General features: G+C 43.5%; 1 protein-coding gene across 1 annotated transcript in view; it reads right to left on the bottom strand.

Annotated features, from left to right (window-relative positions):
• The window catches only part of LOC133015718 (protein sidekick-1-like), a 280,020-nt gene that overhangs the window by 157,860 nt on the left and 104,157 nt on the right, over nt 1-18,003 (bottom strand). Inside the window, exon 9 of the mRNA XM_061082987.1 lies at nt 1,700-1,856. Coding sequence (XP_060938970.1) covers nt 1,700-1,856 — 157 coding nt within the window. The remainder of the gene's footprint in view (nt 1-1,699; nt 1,857-18,003) is intronic.

The following is an 18,003-nucleotide window of genomic DNA, read 5'->3' as shown; positions in this document are numbered from 1 at the left end:
GAGCACAGTCCATCACCGACAGACACAGGCTTTTATGCAGCAGCTGTTTATCCCGATGCTGCGGACGCAACCCTGGAGCGGCTCCAGAGGATGAGTTGCATTTTTAGGAAGAAAAGATAAATTGTTTGCACGGTTTTGGTTTATTGTAACTTCCTTGCAGAGAGTTTTAGAGCCAAGCCTCTTTGCATCCAAACTCATGAGTCTCACCCAAATCTACTGTGACGTCGCCCATTGAAGACGACTTGAACCTAGGGATTGAGGCCATGAACTATTTAGGAACATGTTTGTGAGAAGTAGAGTCATTTCTTATAGACTTAATTAAATGTAAGATCTATGTCAAGTAGAACAGATAGGAAGGAATATCACAGTCTCAGAATATTTGAAAGTTTCTGATCATTGAAAACAAGGTGCAAGTCTGTGTATGTTCAGAAATAGAAGAACTTCTGATTTATTCTGATATAAAACCATTTTCTTCCACATTTCTTCAAATAATTTCAACAGAAAACTGCCGAGTTGAGTAATTATCTTATTTTCCTTTTGGTGTTTTTCTGGCTAAAATCTTCGTCATAAACAACATTGCTCCAGAGGATGAGTTGCATTTTTAGGAAGAAAAGATAAATTGTTTGCACGGTTTTGGTTTATTGTAACTTCCTTGCAGAGAGTTTTAGAGCCAAGCCTCTTTGCATCCAAACTCATGAGTCTCACCCAAATCCACTGTGACGTCGCCCATTGAAGACGACTTGTAACTAGGGATTGAGGCCATGAACTATTTAGGAACATGTTTGTGAGAAGTAGAGTAATTTCTGATAGACTTCATTTCTTATAGACTTCCCGGCCTCAAAAGCCCTGCTGTAGTGTGCAGGACTAGTCAAGTTTTGATGATATCACTGGGGAAAATATATTAGCATGCTGATTGAGGATTGTTCATCTGTTCATCTAGCCTATTTCCAGTCATTTATCCATCAATTGTAAAATATGTTTACAGACGATTCCAACTGTTTGGCTAACTATTTATATCTCTGGCATTGCATTAGTGTTTTTTTACAAACTTTTTTCTCATCTTATTCTACAGAACAATGCCACGTGCACTATCTCATGTGTGGAGACATTTTACCCCATCCAATGTAGAAGGAAAGGCTGTGTACATTTGCAAATACTGTGCAAAGACCTATGTTAAGAATGACACAAAGATGCAGAAGCGTATAGTCAAGTGCCCAAAGTTTCCTCAGGGCTCAAATCAGCCTATAACAAAACAAAATGTTTATATTTATGTCTGTATATGACAAGGTAAATACAGTTAGTATAAATTACCCACAACATTTCCAGTTTATTCCCGTTAATTCCCGTTAATTCCCCTATATTCCCCTATATTCCCGTATTTTCCTGTATATTCCCGTTAATTCCCATGGAAAGTTTCCAACTTTGAATATTCCCGGAATTTTGCAACCCTACTTGTAACTAGGGATTGAGGCCATGAACTATTTAGGAACATGTTTTTGAGAAGTAGAGTAATTACTGATAGACTTCTATAGAAACTGAGGCACATCCACATTGGCTTCACCTTCAGGACTTGGAGTGAATCACACAACTACGAGTCTGAGGGGAAAGGATCACAGACCAAAAGGCAGACGCACAATCGGAGAAAAGACAAAGGAATACACGACAAAAAGTCACACCCGGCCAGCCGCTGCTCACTGACCTGTACTGTTGTGTCCAGTCGGTGATGTTGCTGTTGTTGAGAGTCCAGCGGTACTGCAGAGGCCAGCTGCCTCCAGCCAGGCAGGTCAGCACCAGCCGGTTTCCCTCCAACACCACCTGCTGCCCTGCTACGCCCCCCCGCAGGTAGGGAGCCAACTCTGACAGACAAACAAGAGACAGAGAAAGGAAAATATGTTATTCTGGCTATTTGAAAAAAAGTTGAATTCCTATTATTCTTGCAGCAAATTTCAGCTGCATTCATCCACGACAAGAAAAGGTTCTATTCATGTTCTTTTCTTCACACAAAGAGAAGTTGGAAAAACATTCACATATCACTTATCTTGATTTTTCTTTCTTTTTTTTTTGAGCATAGTTTTGAAATGAATTCCGTAATAACGTTGGCAGGTGCCATTTAGCGAATGTCAAGGCAGATATGAAAACTCATTTTAGGATTTGAAAAGCCATGTGGTATCAAAGTCACAATAAAGAGAAAAGCTACTGAATAGAATGTGTTTCCTCACATCTACTTTCTTCTGCTCCTCACGTTCAGAGTCAAGACTTTTTTAGCAGAAGGTGACAGGACACACGTGTACAGAGGAGTTCATGCAACCTGACCTCCTCAACTTTATATAACTTGCATTTACACCTTCAGCAGCTTCAAGTGCCAGAGACAGGATGTGAGTGTCATAGTGTGATGTCATGTGATCAGACACATCTGGAGGGTTTATCTCCTTGTGGTTGAAGTCAGTTTCATTGATTTGATATTGAAAACACTTCACTTCCCCTCAGAATGTCCATCAATGCAGATCCTCTAGTCTGAAACACTCGGTTTGAGTTCCTGTCTCTTTAAAGCCCCTCCTCCAGGTAAAGCATAGTCTGCTCTGATTGGTCAGCTGACCCACTCCTGTTGCAATTGGTCAAACACTTCCAGCATGTGTACGAAATGTTGGCCTCCGCTCTCGCTTCACTTGGCTTTATTCAAGGAAGTGACCAGACAAACCGGACTGGTCACTAGGCATGCATTATGTAGATGTGGGACAATGTGATGTCACATGACCGATTCCCCGGGCCTTATTGGCCAGAAAACTCACGAGGCGTTTCAAGACCTTCAGGAACTTTGGGGGTTTGTAACTTTGCAGAACACACAACTATAAAACACACAATAAAAAGCTGAAGTACAATACGTCTCCTTAAATGAAAGTAAATATTCATAAAACCATTATTAAGAATGGCTGTTTGATGGTAAACAATGGGATAATGGAATAATATTGACATTTGGCTTTTTATATATATGATGCATGTCAAAATATCCATGCCCATCATTCACTGTGAGACCACACACAGGCTGCATTTGCACGTTGATGTGCATCAGTGCTTCGACAAATCCTTCCCACCAGCGTTGATCTGCAACAGCAGTTAAAAAAAACAAACTGTAATTCCATCAAATCCCCGGACGACGCTCAGTCACAACTTGGCTGCACACGCAAGTCGCTGCATCAAATACCACTTTAGCACTTTGGCACTTTGAGGTTTTGCACAACGGCAACAAGTCAACAGTCGTTCACATTCACTTTCAATCCACGTGTTTTCAGATCCTACTGTTCAGATGTGAACAAGCATTTCCTGTAATCTGCACTGGTTCTGCAGCTTATTTGTCTCTATAAAGACATCAAGTGTTATTTCTTAATGCTGGGCTGAAATTGCACTGTATTGTATTATTTAGTGACTCACGGTGTAAAACCTGATGATAACCCTGAGGAAATCACTTGCCGTATTTTTTACAATGCACATTTGCTGCAGGCCTCAGCTGCGGCTACTGTCTAAACAATGGCATCCAGTCTGTAACTCTTGGCTGCGATGGTGCTGAGACCTGGCTCACCACGAGGACATCAAGCTACCGATGTCTGTCCACGGCGGGACAGACATGTGTTGGACCGGGATCCAGACAACAAACCAAACCCTGCTCCTGGATGTGGGACGTGAGGTGAAGGTGAAGGAAAGTTACAGATTTATTCAGCCCATCAACAGTTTACACACACACAGACACACACACACACACACACACACACACACACACACATGCTGGGTTATAGGGGACGAAGCTTATCTGCTTGTGACAGTCTGTACGGACAGGTCCATAACTCTTCAGGCAAACTTCTACATTCCCTCTCTCTCTCTCGCTCTCCTTCTCCTGTCATCTCAATCTTCTCTCTCCATCCTGTCGTTCCAGCTCTCTCCTGCTCCGTCTCTCTCCTGCTCCTCTCATTTTGTCTCCATTGTCTTGTGGACGAGTCAGGGACACCTTTTCTTCTCTCCTCCTCTTTCTCCACTCTCCACTGTCTCACCCTCTTCCCCACCCCCCCCTCTCCCTCTCCCTTCTAGATTGATAGCTGCCTGCTCCTTGCACAAGAGGGAAGTGTTCCATCTATGATAGATAGACTCAGGTCTGTGAGTGTGTGTGTGTGTTTGTGTGTGTGTGTGTGTGTGTGTGTGTGTGTGTGTGTGTGTGTGTGTGTGTGGACGTGTGAGAGAGAGGGAGACGGTGTGTGAGTATGAGTGTGCAGGCAACTATAAGGATTTATTTGGAATATTCCGTTTCTACAGACGATGGCTGGCAATGCAGACTCCAATGTCAAACTGCTGACCAGCACAATAACTCAGCTCCGCCTGCCCCGGTGTGGGAAGGAGAGAGAGAGAGAGAGAGGGAGAGAAGGGGGGCGAGCGAGCAGCAGAGCCCTAGTCTTTACAGCTTACCAGATATGACCCTCAATTACAAATGTGTATAAGGTGCATGTGAACTGTACAAACAGAGAGAAGTGGACACTCTGTATCCTCCCTCTCCTCGACCGCTTCCTTCACACAGTGCAAATCCAAATGTTCTGTCCGCCCCCCCGCCCGCCCCCCCCACTCCACTCCCTCTAATCCCTTCTTTCCATTTTAGAGAGAGTCCATTAGGAAGCACACAGACAGAGATGGAGAACTCCACATCCGAGAGGAACAAGGTCAGCTACCAGCATGTTTCACTCATTGATGTCATCGGTCTCTCTCTCCTCCTCGCTCGGCCGTCTGTCTCTCCGTCAATCAGTGTCAACGCGTCACTCTCTTTCTCTTCCCCACAGTCTTCCCCTCGTCCTCGCCTGTCTCTCCCTCTCATCTGCCTGTCTATCCATCCACCTGTCTGTCGGTCAAGATAACCCCCCTCTCTCTCTCTCTTTGTTCTTCCTCTCTTCTTGCCCCTCGGTTCATCTCTGTCAAAGTGTGGCAGCTCAAAGTCCTGCTGCCTGACACAGAGATTTCCCTCCGAGTGTCAAAGGAGACGTACTTACATGTTCGCCCAAATGCACTCTTTATTTTATTTCCCCCCCCCCCCCTGCTGTGACGTGTGCGAGCCTCTTGCTCTCAGGTCCCGTCTCATGAAGCTGCTTAGGCAGATGCTGGGGAGGAATTCAATTTGCTGGAGAGATGAAGGCTGTGATAGAGGAGGGGAGCGAGGAGAGGATGATGAAAGGACAGGAGGAGGAGAGGAGCAGGGTCACTGCTCAGGGGCTGATGGTCCCTCTCTCTCTCCTCCCTGGTTCACTCTATTTCTCTGTGCTTTAACAGTTATTGGACATTAGGCCCAAAATGACTCGTCCTTTACAAATGGGCCAGTAAGAATCATTATTCTTACATTGTGCTGCATTAAACATCCGGAAATTAATCCTAAAATTACAGTAACAGCTGTGTCGGGATGGGGAAATTTTCCCTGGCTCGATATGAGGTCATGAAGCAACAGCGCGGGTGAAGGTGGCAATTTTAATGTTGGAAATTTGAAATTTGCCCGTTTGGCAAAGGTGGTCAAACAATAACAGTTAGCATCCAGATGAGAGAGAGAGAAAACCCTGACATTTAGAGTGAGGGAATGAAATTGAAGTGGAGTTCTCACTCCAGCAGTGCCTGCTTAATTGCTGGATAAGATGTTGTGTATGTGTGTGCACAGTGAGGGTGCGTGTGTGTTTTTCAGGTCAGGTTGAGGGTCACTCACTCCCCAAAAAAATCACTTTATCTTCATAGAGCCGAACCCCTGCTGTGAGACAGGCCTGGCAGATCTGGAGATAGTCTATGAATACTGATTCACCGACAGCCCGGCTCTGTCTCACTCTCTCACGTACACATTCATCCCAACACGGACTTTTTGATGCATGAGTTTCAGGGGAGAAAATAACTACATCAGTCTTATATTACCAGTAATTTTTCTATGAATAAGTGAGGAAAAGTTGCAGGGCTAAGCCGTTTTTTTGATTATGGGGTGCAAATGAGTTCCAACAGGCATTTAAAAACACTTGATTGGACAAATAATGTGCGAGACAAATAAGAGAATTACACGTCGACTCTTTGATGCAGTCAGAAAAAAAAGGATTAATTGGACGATTATTTCCCAATCGAAGAGTTCAGAAAGGTCAGGTGAAAAATCTTAGATAGGTCATAATTGCTGGCAATTTTCTGCTGCTGTTTTGTGGGAGGACCAGCAGCAGCTGAAAGGGAAACGATGGGAACACACTTATATCAGGGAAAGCAGCTGTTCACCTTTCTACGTCTTTTCAATTATCACCATTAACTATCTAACCTCTCTTTATACAGGCTTCTCCACTTATATTTAAATTATCTACTTTACTTGAATTCTTATCATTCTATGCATTCAATTAAATAATTTATCATCATTCTGTGGGTTATATTGAAATTTTTCTTATTTTTCTCATGCTATTCTATTACATTTCTATGTCATATTTGTATCTTTTCTTTATTATTATTATTACTATCAAGTGGTTTATTCTATTTATCTTATTTTCCATTTATTGTTTTATCTTGTTTTTTTAAAGCATTCAAAGCAGCGATTGATAAAAAGAAAGATGCTTCAGTTTATTATTATTAAAATGTTGACTCTGATGCTGTCGGTGAATATTTGCTGCTTCAAGCTGTAAAAACTATGAAGATCCCTGGAACCTGAAATGACTACACACCCCACACACTGTGACTACTTATACCAAGATATGTATTCAGCGCACAATCCACAGATTTTGGTCTCGAAGATCGAAAGGAAGCAGAGATTGTACAACTAAGGAAAAGGATTAACGGACAAACTGGATGACAGCTGAAGCCAAATCATTTCATAAAGAAACTTCAAAATCCATTCATCATCAACATTCATCAACAACAGTTACGCTGCAATTTGCAAAGGACAAAACTAAGAAACCAGGAAGAATGTGGTATTTGTGGGGAAGTTGTTGCCTGAGAGACAGACAACTGGATCTCTAACCTCTGCAGAGGAAGCCGGAGGTGAGTGAACTTCACAGGAGTGAGGTGAATTCCAGGTGAGCTGTGGCTCTGACCTGAAAGCTGATGAACTGGATCATAAATCAACTCTGCTTCGAGTGTTTTCGTCTTAAAATCATTTGCACATTTCTCCAGTTAAATGACGATCCTGATTCCAGACATGTTTAAAATCACCTTAATAAAGCGAATGCTGCAGCGCCTTTTAAAGAACAGCCTTTAAAGTCTGGTCCAGCCAAGTCATCCCAGTACGTGCCCGGAGTGGATAAGAAACCGTTGGAGGATCTGGGACGAGCTCTGCATCCCAGTGTTCTTCAAACCCAGCAACAGACACCAAGACAAAGCAGGTAACACATGCACCACACACAACCAGAGGATAATTTATGCAGTCCACTGCAGTTAGAGAAGTACAAACCTATATATCAATGAAATTAAACAACCATTAAACAAATGCGTGGCTCCACACCGGAGTGCCAACTCTTCCGGTCGAAAAACAACACTTTTAAATAGGGAGGACAGATGGTTGGAAGGAGGAGTGTAAACTATCCCACAACAGACGTCTATACAACACCAGTTATCTCCCACCTGTGCTGTACTGTCGTCCCTTCTCAGGAGTTTTAACAAGCATTGACAGTCGGCCTCATGTGACCCCAAACTCCATGGTCGTCTATACTCTGAATCCAATGAGAACAGCCAGAAGCTCTAATGAACCAAGTGACACCAATGGCCTTGATAACAACCTCAAAGATTTAAACACCTGGGTAACATCTGAAGAAGACTCTTTGATGAGACCAGAAATGTCTTCAAGTATCTACGTCCAAGTCAAGTGACCCTCAATTCAACTTCTCTTTGAAAACCATATTCTGGAAAACTGACATGTTTAATAAGTTAAAGTCCTCGTGTCTACTGCTCATATTTTTTATTCAACGATCCTATTCTGATACGATTAGAATGTAAGTGAAGGGGATGGAATTCACAGTCCTGCTGAAATGTGAATTATAGATTTGAAATGTGAATTATAGATTTGTATCCACATAGAAAAGGAAGTGGCTAAAACTTTTCAATGTGCAAAAGTTTCAGACACTTAAAGTTAGAGGAGGCCTTAAAATATGACAAAATAGAGTTTGTATTCATCAAATAGCCTCATAACTGCAATAAGCACCAAATTCATGAATGAAATCAATATTTGCAATAAACCCCCTTTGCCTTCAAACAGCACCAATCCTTCAACATACAGTTTTTCCAGGTACTTGACAGTTAGGTCGTTCCCACCATCTTGGAGAACTTATCACAGACACGACAGAGAAAAGCTCTTCCTGTTGTTGAAGATCTTTGAGTGACTCTGATTCTTTATGACTCTCGCTCCCTCGTGGTTTTGCTTGATGGATAAAGTCAAAACATCTGAAGCTCCTCAAACCTTTGCACGGTTCTGTACACGATCACAAGTTCATCTGAGGCTCATATCAGGCATCAGCAGTCTGGGTTAGTCAGTCGGCCTCTTTGTGTTTCTACAGACACTGTTTCCGTGCTTAGTCACACTTGAGGGTTAGTTAAACAAAGAGATACTGAAAGAAACTATTAAGACACCCCCCCCACTCAAAGCCTCCTATTAACTTCTGCTGAACTGTGGGATGTATTTTTGCACAAAAGAAGAGCGATGGATTATGTCCCTGTTGACTTGCACAACAACTCCAATAGTCTGAAGTCTGAACAGCGTGAGGGAGCAAAAACAAGCACTAAGTTTGTCATTGTTCATATGGGCACAAGATTGTTGCAGTAAAGGAGATATATCGCTGATATTCAGGTTTATCATTTTAATTTTCTGTCCTTTCCTTTCTTCCCAGGAGTTTTAACAACCGTCATGTGACCTGAAACACGATGGTTGTTAACACATGGCCTCAGATGACACCGATTTAAAGTCAGAACTCAAGAACCCTCTCGGATGAAAAGTGAATTCGGGTTCTTACTTGAAAATTTTCACTAAACCCATCACTTTCCTCAAGTTGCGTATTGCTGCACCTCCTCTCTTCAGCCTCTGTCTGAAATACTTAGATTTAGCTCTTCCAGCGTGTGTAGGAAATTTTAACCTGGTTGTGTTATTCAAATGTATGACATCCCCGAAAGTCCCTGGACTAGTAACAAGGTGTTGTAGGAGCAATACTTTCTGTGGAGTAGAGGAGCCGTCTTTACCACAGACTACACACACACACTAAAACACATTAGAGACACAATATGTCTCCGTTAAATAGAGGTAGATATTCATAACAGCAGTAAGTAATCCTGGCTGTCCCTCCGCGATGTTGGATGGTAAACAATTGATTGTGATGAATTATATTGACAATTGTCCTGCAAATTATAGCTGGTGATAAAGGAAACAGCTTAGGAGTAAGATTGTGTTGCATATGACATGTGTCAAAACATTCATGCCATTAGTTGTCTGTGCAAAAAACACACAAAATTAGCCAAACAATCCCAATGAGTGTTGCTGTACACACAACTGATGACTAGCTCTGTCTTCTTCACTCACACACACACACACACACACACACGCAGACACACACACACACGATACAGCAGACTAACTGGAGGAATCTAGTGACCACAGGAGAGTTGATAGCAGCAGAAAGCAGAAAACACCTGCTGCCTTTGATGATGATGAAATGAAAGTGACTGTGCAGCCCACCCACTGATCCCAACAGGCCACAGCTGAACTGTAAGATAGTGGGGGGGGAGGGGGGGTGTCCACAGGGAACTGGACTGGACTGGACTTGAAGTGTAGTCCTGGACAGGTGGGTGGGGCAGACAGGATGTGACTGCACAACTTTGATCTGTGTCTCGTGGCTTTTCAAGTCGACAGCTGCTCTAATTGACTAGCTTCAGCCTGACTCCTCTCTTCCTGTTCAGACAGCCAATCACAGCTCCCTCCTCTGAGCAACATCTTTTCCCGCTCCAATCACAGTTTCCACGAGCGTTGACTGACAGCTGCCTCTGAGGAGCTGACAGATGAATGACTGGTCCTGATCTGATGATTGTCAGATGCCGGAGCCGGAGACAAGTTGCCTTCACTATCACAGATCTACACAAAACCTCAAACCAGAACATGCAACACAAGAGAACAGCCTGGACACAGAGAGGAGTCCAAAGTCAAAAAGCTCGAGCTGCTTTTGTTAACTCCTCTAAAGTCTAAACCAAGGTTCAGGTTATTGTTACATCTTGTATATTTAATCTAGTTAGTTGTGGTTTCACATTGAAAAGTAGGGAGGGAACTAAAGACCTTGTATTACACTTCCTGTTATCATCACCTACGTAGGCGTGTCTACCTTCACTGACTCTGACTGGTTTGTTAAACAACAGGTGCCTGACACACGTCAGTTTGGCAGGTTACAGTCTGCCTGTTTGAATGGAGAAAATGAATGAACTGGTTCATTATGTTAATATCCTTTCCACTGTAAGATCATTTAGGTTTAACTCCCAACATCTCCAACTTCATAGCTTTAAATGCATCAAATTAATGTCCTCGTCATTCAAACATATCACCAGAGGTGCAATGCTGAGAAACCTGGGCAACTCTGATTCTGGAGAGATCAGTATATTCTTTCCTTCTGTAGTTTAATGATGTCTCAACTATCCAAAAATGTGTTTTCACCCTTCCAACGAATCCAACAGTAATCAAGGTACGTGTGAAAGTGCCGTTATAGTCGGATCTCAACTCCTTTCAAGGTTAAAACCATTTAGGAAGCAGTTTAAGTTCATATTGCAACTTTCACAGTCTTGGTTCACATTGTGTTGTTTTAGACACAGGGACAGTGGCAGGTGAAAAGAAACACACGTGCACAATTAAAACTTAATCATATTGACTTTGGCCATTTTCCCATTTGGCCCATACTCACTCAGTGACTGGCCAGTGTGTAATTATTATTAACCCGAGGAAGTCTGGGAACCAAAGCTGTAAATGAGCAGTAACTTTATCACTTCAATATCAGTGTTGGGCTTTTCGTGACATTTCATAATTACAATCTAACTTTGTGTGAATATCTGTGTGAACACATGCAGCGAGTGTCCTGGACTTCAAGTTGAAATATCAAGTTTAAATATTCTGTACGTTAACAGATCAAGAGTTGCATTTGTGTGTTTGTGTGTGTGTGTGTGTGTGTGTGTGTGTATGTGTGTGTGTGTGTGTGTGTGTGTGTGGGTGTGTGTGTGCTCTCTCTCAACCTTACATGTCTTAAAGAGAATGATGGTGTGAATGCACGGGGTCATTGAAGTGCAGGGCTGTGGATGGGGGGGGGGAAGATGGTGTAATAAATAGGGCAGAGGGGTAGTGGGAGATGGAGAGGTGATATCGGGGGGGGCGGGTGGGGATGGAGGTAATCAGGTGGAAGAGACTGTGATCAGTGACATTTCAGAGGTGGGCCACACTGCAGGGCATATGCTGGGACACACACACAATGAAACAGACACACAAACACACACACACACACACACACACACACACACACACACACACACACACACACACACTCACACACACACACACACACACACACACACACACACACACACACACACACACACACACACACACACACACACCAGACTTTCAGCTCCTATCTCCTGATGAGCCGACAGGCCGACAGGAGGAGAGAGGAGGTGAATGGGAGTGAAATAAATCCCCCCCGCTGAGACGGCAGCCTCCTCTCCCTCTGAAGAAAGTTGTGTACACAAGTGATTCTGAAAACACCTCGACACTTTTGAATGACAAACACACAAACAGACAATAATTACTCCTCTGTTTTACTCTTGTTTTTATCTCCCAGACTCGGCGCCTCCCTCCTGCTGCCTCATTAAAAACAGAAAGTCCTTGTGCAGGTAGATAAACAGACGTGTATTTACACACAACATTTATCAATCCGATCCGTCAGCGCTGCAGTCAGACACACATCGGAAATAATAATAACACAAGAATACACAGTGTGTGGTGGTGTGTGTGTGTGTGCCAGTGGGTGATTGGGGGCAACACCAGTCTGGTCCTGAACCTGTCGGACACGATTACCACAATACCTTCACATCGTAGCCGCAGGGCTTCACACACACACACACACACACACACAGTTGACCCACATCCACACTGATACTATGTGATCTCACAAACTCGACTGAATCCAGACATGTGATAACTTGACTTCAGGCTCTCTCAACACACTCCACTAAACGAGACCCGGTATTTACAGAGTGAGTGGAATGTGTCTTTGTGGAAATCAGGAAACATTCTTCACTTAATCTCCCTCCATCCTTCCTTCTCTTCATCTGGGAGCTTGTCACTTCTTTTTCTCCAGCGCTCAGACTTTCACTTCGATAATATAATTGTCCTTCTTCTTCTCACACTTGACATCTATTGCACTTGTGTCCGTCCTGGGAGACGGATCCTCACATGTGTCTCTCTGAGGTTTCTACGTATTTTTACCTGTTAAAAGGGTTTTTAATAGTTTTTCCTGACTCTTGCTGAGGGTTAAGGACAGAGGATGTCACACCATGTTAAAGCCCTATGAGACGAATTGTGATTTGTGAATATGGGCTATACAAATAAAGTTTGATTGATTGATTGATTGATCATGTCTCAGTCTTTAGTAGAGGAGCTCAGAAGTCGTCTTCATCAGAGGAACTCAGATCATAAGTGAGCCTCCTTTCCAGGGTCTGAACTGAACTCCTTGGTCTTAGTAGGGTCAGGAACCTCCATTCCGTGACCATTCTCTGGCTAATATGTTTTGACGACTGATTTGACTTCTTTACACCTTTTATAAAAGATTTAGCCCCCATGTCCCTCACAAAAATGTTGGCATTTTTCGCTAGAGGGCCGAATCAAAAATGGCAGCCGGCACCATCTTGTAAAAGTAACTTTTTACCAGAGCACCTAGAATAATGTACGAATACACTTTTTGGCGTAAATTGACCATAAGGATTGTGATTCTGACATCATTTTGCCATTTAGACATCATCTTGATTATAAAGATTGTGATTCTGACATAATTTCACAAAACAGCGTAATTCAGAGTCAGGATCCAGAAGGGAAATGTGACTTTGGAAGGATTGAGTTCAGTTCATTTAAAACGTCTCTTGTCTTGAGTTTGGAATATTTCATCCACCTTTCATTCGGTGAAAGACAGTCGCCAATCCTTTCATGTCCCTCCCCTGTTTAGTCTAATTCTCCTCAGCACCCTCTTCTTTACCAAAGCTCTCCTCTGGGTATATGTGGGGTGCATGAACCCCCCCCCCACACACACACACACACACCTATCAGCCCCTCTGACAGCTGCCACTGTCCTGACCTTGGATCATTGTGGGCTACACGGGTTTTTTTTTTGAAGTGATTGACGAATCGTATCCTTTCATTCATTATTGAAGGCGGAGATCAAAACCGCAGCACCGGGGATATCAGCGTGACAGCCGCCCCCCCGACCAGACAGAGGTACAGAGGGGGGGGGGGAGGTCGTCTGAGCAAAGAAGTGGAGGTGTGGGGGGGGGGGAGACTGGAAGAGGGAGCATTCCAAACAGCAGCATCCTTTTTTTAAATCCAGTATCCCTCCTCCGGCTCCGTCTCTGCTCACAAAAGGCTCAAAAGATCTAAAAATAAAAATCCAACAGTGCCGGGCAACGAGCCAGAGTGAGTAAAAACTTTCTCCACTTAACAATAAGGTCATGTTTGCTGTATTCATTAAAATGATAATTCACCCTTTTTATTATACTAATGAAGTTAAAGCGCGTGGCCCCATTTAAACCCCTCGGTGAGACTGTCCCACCGAGGGTCATGTGAGTCACCGGTCGAGGTCACATGTCAGCGCCGGGGTTCACCTCACACGGGGATGAGACTCCACATTCCGATGGCGTCTCCCCCCACCCACCCCCCCGGGCATTTTGAACTGGTAGTCTAAATATTTTAAGGGGAACCGGCTACTTGCGATGCCGCGCTCACACCCAGAGGTTTCCCAGCTCGTCCTCATTACAGTCATGTGACTCCGACGCCGTGTGACCTCCACGGATCACACGGACTTTCCAAAGATATAACTAAAAGGTTTTTTTGATTGATTATTTATTTAAGCCTCGGAAAACACATTGAGGAATAAGACCCTCATTTACAATGGTGCCCAGGGTACAATGAAGAGTTAATGCATTGAAAGAAAAGAATAAATAAATAAGAATGAAATAAATATGCATATATCAGGGTTCATACACATTTTGACCAATCGATTTCCACGACTTTTCCATGACTTTTCCATGACTTTTCAATAACTTTGAACCAAATTTCCATGACCCAACATTTTGTGAAATCTCGGTGTGTACGTGAAAAAGTGACGAAATGTCGTATTTAAACTAACAATGAGATTTCCAAGGCATACAGTATACCTTAAAATACACAAACCGAAGTATGCCTGCTTATATTTTGAATGTATTTCTTTAAAAGCCTATGAATTATTTAAAACTCAGCGTAAGTGAACGACATGAAAATATGAATATAACAAATTTCCATGACTTTTCCAAAACTTTTAGGGTTTTATTGTTTTCCATGATTGTTTCGGGCCTGGAAATAAACATTAAACAATTCCATGACTTTTCCAGGTTTTTCATGACCATAGGAACCCTGATATATATATATATATATATAATACAAGGGAAAAGGTCATAAACAATCATTTTTGACGATTCAATAAAATACTATGGTTCAGTCAACTAACAGTTACAATCACTGCAGGAGAAGTCAGTTGTACATGAGATAAGATCTGATAATTCCCTTAATTATAATTATATTATTGTCCAAGTGGAAATCCACATTAGTTTGAAATACACCACCAGTATGAATGGGATCATTTTAAGTCTAATTTCGAACTGGTTTCCACAGACAGAGAAGCGTCATTCCCACCAGTTGACGTCTCCACACAAAGGGAAATCATCTGAGGACCATGAATCGAACCTTCAGGGGAAACTCTGACGTCAGAGCAGCCGATGAGTAATTTTTTTCTCTGCTGCTTTTATACCGGTGCCAGAAAAACTAACCGGCCGCCTGTCTCCAGCGTCTATCTTCTGAACTTTGTCTCATATGTCTTCACTGTTTCATCTCTTTCTCTCTCTCTCTTTCTCTCTCTCTCTTTCTCTCTTTCTCTCTTCAGGTCTTTTTGTTAAATCTGCCTTCATCAGTCTCCTCCTCCACCATCCTCCTCACCCCCCACTCACCTCCATCCCCTCTTTAACTCTGCCCTGTAGCATTGATTCTCACAGCTCTCTATTTAGAAAGGAGTGCATGTTATGTCCTCTGGTGATTTACCTGTTCCCCGTGTGGAAGCTACAGAAACATTAGAGCTTCACAAGTTCCACTTCTCCCGACTTCCTGCTTCTCTCAATAACTTATTCACTGTCTTTGTCCCTCTGCCCCTGTCTTCATACATTTTAACTAATTTGTTGTTGTGGGAGAAGCTTCAGTGTGTGTGTGTGTGTGTCTGTGTGTGTGTGTGTATGTGTGTGTAAATGTGGATGTTTACCTCCTCTACTTCCTTCTTTCCACAGTGACAACATCTGCCGCCAACTGCAACAAACACCACTGTCTTCCTTGTCTCCCTCCTACAACTTTCCTCCCTCTCTCCCTCCCTCCCTCCCTCCCTCCCTCCCTCCCTCCCTCCCTCCCTCTCTCTCTCCCTTCATCCCTCCCTCTCTCCCTCCCTCCCTCCCTCTCTCCCTCCCTCCCTCAGTCCCTCCCTCACTCTCTCGCTCTCTCCCTCCCTCCCTCCCTCCCTCACTCACTCCCTCTCTCTCCCTCCCTCCCTCCCCCTCTCCCTCCCTCTCTCCCTCCCTCTCTTCCTCCATCTCTCGCTCTCTCCCTCGCTCCCTCCCTTGCTCCCTCTCTCCCAACATCTCTCCGTCGCTCCCTCCCTCCCTCTCTCCCTCTCTCCCTCTCTCCCTCGCTCCCTCTCTCTCCATCCCTCCCTTGCTCCCTCTCTCCCTACATCTCTCCCTCACTCCCTCTCTCCCTCCCTCTCTCCCTCTCTCCCTCCCTCTCTCTCTCTCTCTCTCCCTCACTCTCTCTCTCTCCCTCGCTCCCTCCCGTCTTCCCTCTCTCTCTCCCTCTCTCCCTTGCTCCCTCTCTCCATCCCTCTCTCCCTCTCTCCCTCCCTCCCTCGCTCTCTCCCTCCCTCCCTCTCTCTCTCCCTCACTCTCTCCCTCTCTCTCTCTCCCTCGCTCCCTCCCTCCCTCTCTCCCTCTCTCCCTCTCTCCCTCTCTTCCTCTCTCCCTTCCTCTCTCCCTCCCTCTCTCCCTCATTAGACTCTGTGACACACCATTTGAAGGGCAGACTCCCTCTCAGTGAACATTCTTCTTACAGACTTAAATTAATTCAATAACTCTGACAAATGTCCTTGACGAGACACAATATGACTTTCTTTCCCTGCTTGTTTACATCCACGCACTATGTACACGTTTAGGCACATGTGCGATTAGCTTACACACACACACACACACACACACACACACACACACACACACACACACACACACACACACACAGAAGGTCAGACGCACTTATACCAGCACAGATGTTTCCAGTAATAGAAAACAAGTGATAATGACTAAGAAAGCAAAGCCAGAGAAAGTGTTTGAGGAAGACATGCTCATTGTTCAGCTTCTCAGTTTCTCGGCGTTTCGTCTCCTTGTTATTTTTAGTTTTTCTTTTGGGTGAGAACTTGAGAGGCGTCTGCGAGGGTGGTCGAAAGAGACGCTGGTTCAAAATAACTTTAATCACCTTCATGTCACAAATAATCTTTGGTTGGAAACTTTGAGCTACACTTGTGTGCAGGTACACTTCTTGCCTATATTTGCCAATAAGTCATTAATAGCAGAAGTCGTCCTAGTTTAATAAGCAATGTGGAAGGATGAAGCAAGACTGAAATCTCTTTAACAGCGGGCACGCCACATGCTTCCAGCGGCCTCATCGTTCTGTTGTCTGCAAGAAAACTGCAGGTTACAAGACTCGTGATCATAGAAGACTCACAAAAACACACAAAACCTGCTGGAGAGAATTCCAGTGGGGGGGGGAACAAACATCTCAGGGATAAATGAGCTGATTCAGACTCAAGAGGAAACAAAAAGGAACATTTCATCAATGCTGCACTCAGACAGACAAGGAAACAGTCATCCGTGCATAATGCAAAGAGACAGGACGACTCATTCAAACTCTGCGTAACCTGAATTAATGTCAGGGCAGATACAAGTGTGTGTGTGTGTGTGTGTGCGTGCGTGTGTGTGTGTGGGTGAGTGTGTGTTAGTGAATCATTTGACTATAAAACAAACTGAATATGATAACAGAAAGTTATTTTACTCTTCTCCAAATACTTCTCAATACTCTGGACATTGGAAAATTATTTATGCTATTCATAAATTATTCATACATTTATAATATTAATATATTAAAAATGCTTTTGAATAAGTTACAGTACAAACTAGAGGGGCTGGCTGGAGGAGATGGCAGACCTTCCTTCATCATGGTCAATACCCGATCTAACCAGAATGTGATGGGTTTCTCATGGGTTCAAGCCCCTCCCCTTCATGAAAATTAATAAAAATCAGTGTAGTAGTTTTTGAGTAATTAAGACGATAATTAAACAGACAAACAAACAACGATGACAAAATCACCTCCTTGGATAAAGGTGATTATTCTAAAAGCTTATTTTGTGTGAAGCAGCTTTTTAAGCATCGTGACCACAGATCTATTGATATGGAAATATGTCTGGCTCATCATTACTCTCTCTCCCCATTGAGATAAAATATGAAGACAATTTAAGATGCTTGGAAACTAAGAGACACATCAACACAAACACACACAAGCGTCTCAAATAAATACACACAGCACAAAAAGACGCAGAGGAAAGGGTCACAATGTGAAATTGCCATGTAAGAGACCTCCGGAACATGAAAAGGGAGTTTTTAAGATAAAATTTAAAATAAAAAAAGAAC

Source organism: Limanda limanda, chromosome 2, assembly GCF_963576545.1.
Source record: "Limanda limanda chromosome 2, fLimLim1.1, whole genome shotgun sequence".
In the NCBI taxonomy this organism is placed as follows: domain Eukaryota; kingdom Metazoa; phylum Chordata; class Actinopteri; order Pleuronectiformes; family Pleuronectidae; genus Limanda; species Limanda limanda.
Note: the sequence above shows the minus strand (reverse complement) of the source record. Positions and strands in the feature narration are given on the sequence as shown.